The 3,487-nt window shown below is 35.3% G+C and overlaps 1 protein-coding gene across 1 annotated transcript in view; it reads right to left on the bottom strand.

The window, feature by feature from the left end:
- FER (fer (fps/fes related) tyrosine kinase) overlaps positions 1-3,487 on the bottom strand; it is a 498,838-nt gene that overhangs the window by 337,375 nt on the left and 157,976 nt on the right. Inside the window, exon 10 of the mRNA XM_011998204.1 lies at positions 1,642-1,831. Within this exon, the coding sequence (XP_011853594.1) occupies positions 1,642-1,831 (190 nt within the window). The remainder of the gene's footprint in view (positions 1-1,641; positions 1,832-3,487) is intronic.

Raw genomic sequence — 3,487 nt, 5'->3', positions numbered from 1 at the left:
GTAACGGAAATATTATAAACCACACTCAGTGAACAAAAGATTTACTAGATAAGATATTCAAAAGCCAAACAAAAGGAAAACTTTTCAGAAGTTCCTTTGAAAGAACACATATGCCAGATACTTATCAAGAATCACGAAGTAAGAAAGGGAATTTAATAGGCTCCTTGGTACATATGCTGAGATCCTTATAGCTAGGACAGTGAAGGAGAGCAAGGATTCATAATTCACAATTCACAAAGTGATGTGTAGATTAATATGGCTCAATATTAGTAACAACCACAATAGTTTAATTTTAATATGTAATAGTAATAACCACAGTTGTTTAAATACTTCATATTCATTTTTACATTTACCATATTCTCAGATACAGTCTTTTTTTTTTGGCTATGGAGACATATGAATTCACTTAATCAAATCATACCATTTAGAATCACATAAAGTAAAAATTACTAAAATATCAGCTATAGCATAATTATAATAATTCTATAAGTTACCCACAGGAAGTGCCAAGGATATAGCTCAGACTTTTTTAACCTTGGCACTTTTCATATTTTGATCTGGATAACTTTGTGCTGGTAATGTGAAGGGAGGGGGCTGTTCTGTGCATTCTAAGAGGTTCTGTGTATCACCAATCTCTACCCACTAGATGTCGATAGCACCCATTGATTGTGACAATCAGTGTCTGGAGATACTACCAAATGTCCCAGGTATGTGGGTGGGGGTGCTGGGGAGGGTGTCATGGGTGGGGAATGACCACTTGGTGAGAACCACCAACATACACAGATAGATAGATGAATAGATAGATAATAGAAAAAAGAAAGAGAAAGAAAGAGGAAGAGAGAGAAAAGAAAGAGGAAGAGAGAAGGAGAAGGAGGAGAAAGAAAGATAAAGAGAAAGAGGAAGGAAGGAAGGAAGGAAGGAAGGAAGGAAGGAAGGAAGGAAGGAAGGCAGGCAAGGAGGGAGGGAGGGAGGGAGGGGAAGGGAAAGAAAGGGGGGAAGAAGGAGAAAGGAGAGAGGAAAGAGGAAGGAAAGGAGAGAAGAGAAGAAACAGGAGAGGAGAGGAGAGGAAAGGAAAGGAAAGGAGAGAAGAAAGACTTTATACTAGGCATTCTTAAACAGCTAATACAACTATGAAATAAATGAATTTCAAGTTGGTGAATTTGAATGTATTTATTGTAGTTTAAGGATCACATTTATGAGCAGAAAAAAACTTCTTAAACTAAATCAATATTTTGTATTTTAAAAACAATAAATACACCAGCAATCTCAGATAAGATTCTACTTTACTTAAGATGACAAAAATTAATAAATAGCTTTCTTCTTATTGTTTACTTCTCTCTTAAGAATAAGACCCTACCTTCCTGCTGTCTCCCAGGAATAAAAACAACTGCAGTCTTTCCTTTCAGTTTTGAAGGCAAGAGAAGAACTTTTTCCTCTGACTCTACAGGTGGTTCCTGAAAGTGCTCTCCAGGTGACCTGAGGTGACTGACAAGTCTATTTTGCATTTACAAACAAGTTTAATAGGACCTGCATATTAACAAGAGTAATAATGTGTTATAGCAAATTGGAGTAATTTTTGTATTCACTTATTACCTAGACACTACTCTTCCAAGTTTCTCATTGGATTATTCTTTAGCTTACCATAGATGTAACTGATCGTGCATCTTCTTCATAATTTACTACTGGAGGTGGCTCTTTCCCATCATTTTCTTGCACTTTTTGCTCTAGCAATTCCTTCTGTGCTGAAAACTTTGCTTCAGTGCATCTCAGCTGCTGGACTGACTGCTTCAGTTCCTCAAGTGCCTGTTTTTGGCTTAGCAGAAGCACAATACTAAAAGAGAATAAATTAAATATAAATGATTTCAACTTCATTAAGAAGACATTAAGGAAACCTCATATATGTAAACTATGCTTTTCTTTGATTTCATTTTTATAAGAGCATTTTAGAATAATAAAAAATATGAAACTAAGCAGATTTTAAGTTATCACAGTATTTATTACATGCTAGCATTAACAAAATGGAAGTGTTTGGAGTCAAATCCAAATCAAGATGCTTTCAAATATATTATGATCTATGACATTCATTTTATTTTAGCTAAACCATATACCTCACAGAGTAGACACTTAGGTCCAGAGATGTAGGGCCTAGAATGAATTAAAATAACAGAAGCAGAGTCTTAAATTTACCTTAAGTATCAAAGGCAATATAGCTAGGGTCAGATCTGTGCCTAGGGTAAAATAAATCAAGGTGACAGTCTGGATACGAAGCTTGTGTATATGTTGTGAGGGATGTGTGTCTGGAGGCAGGTGAAGCTACAATGACAAGGACTAAGGGCTAAGATGTAATTGGGGGAACGAGTAAAACAAAGGGCCCCAAATCTTTCCAACATCTCCAATACAAAGACAGTAGACTTTCCCATCCCTCCTTTAGAGTACAAGGCCACAGGTTGTCTTACTGTGAGTTTTTAACCCTTGGAGGCTGCCTTCAATGATAATTTCAAACTCATTCACCCACATTGAAGCCACAGGTAAACAGGTAGTGGTGGTAGATACTTCTGGAAATAGCCCACACTATATATTACAATAATTCCCAAAAAGGACTGTGCCATGCACTGCTGAAAGTAAGTTATTAGTATGTAAGAGACAATAGATTATAAATTAGAGAAAATGTCAAAATCAGAACATAAGGTCAGAAAATATCTTCTTAAATTGAAACTATAAGGCTCAACATAAACTGAATAAATATTCACAGGCAAAAATAACCACACTAAGAGAGATTTATTTATAAATACGATGCTGATCAATATTTTGAAAACTAAATTCAAATTTAATTGAGCAGGGTGCAACCTCAATGACTGCTATAAAGAAAGCTGTAATCTCCTTATTGTAACAAGTTTCAAGTGAGTGTCCTAATAAACAGAAGAGAAAAAAGTATAAGAAAAGTAAAACTAATGAGTAAGAACATTTATAAGAGACCTAGTAATATCCAGAAGATAGACCTCTCCAGTGGAATTCAATAAATGGTAATCAGTATTTACATCATTATCATTCAACAGTCTGTGATCTGTGTTCTAAATCCACACAGACTTCGTGATAAATTCATGCTGTTTTATTTATTAGTTGGTAACTTCTTTTTAATAATAAATTGGCATTTCTGAGTTCTCAGTAATCTCTTGAGAGAAAGTTGATTTTTTAAAAGAATCACTTTTGTGGCAGCATGATTTATAAAGACACGTACACACGTATGTTTATTGTGGCACTATTCACAATAGCCAAGACTTGGAACCAACTCAAATGTCTATCGATGATAGAATGGATTAAGAAAATGTGGCACATTTATGGCATGGAATATTATGCAGCCATAAAAAAGGATGAGTTCATAGAGACATGGATGAAGCTGGAAACCATCATTCTCAGCAAACTATCACAAGGACAAAAAACCAAACACCGCATGCTCTCACTCACGGGTGGGAATTGAACAATGAGA

Source organism: Mandrillus leucophaeus, unplaced genomic scaffold, assembly GCF_000951045.1.
Source record: "Mandrillus leucophaeus isolate KB7577 unplaced genomic scaffold, Mleu.le_1.0 Scaffold560, whole genome shotgun sequence".
Taxonomy (NCBI): Eukaryota; Metazoa; Chordata; class Mammalia; order Primates; family Cercopithecidae; genus Mandrillus; species Mandrillus leucophaeus.
The sequence above is the reverse complement of the archived record's forward strand: the minus strand, read 5'-3'. Positions and strand labels throughout refer to the sequence as shown.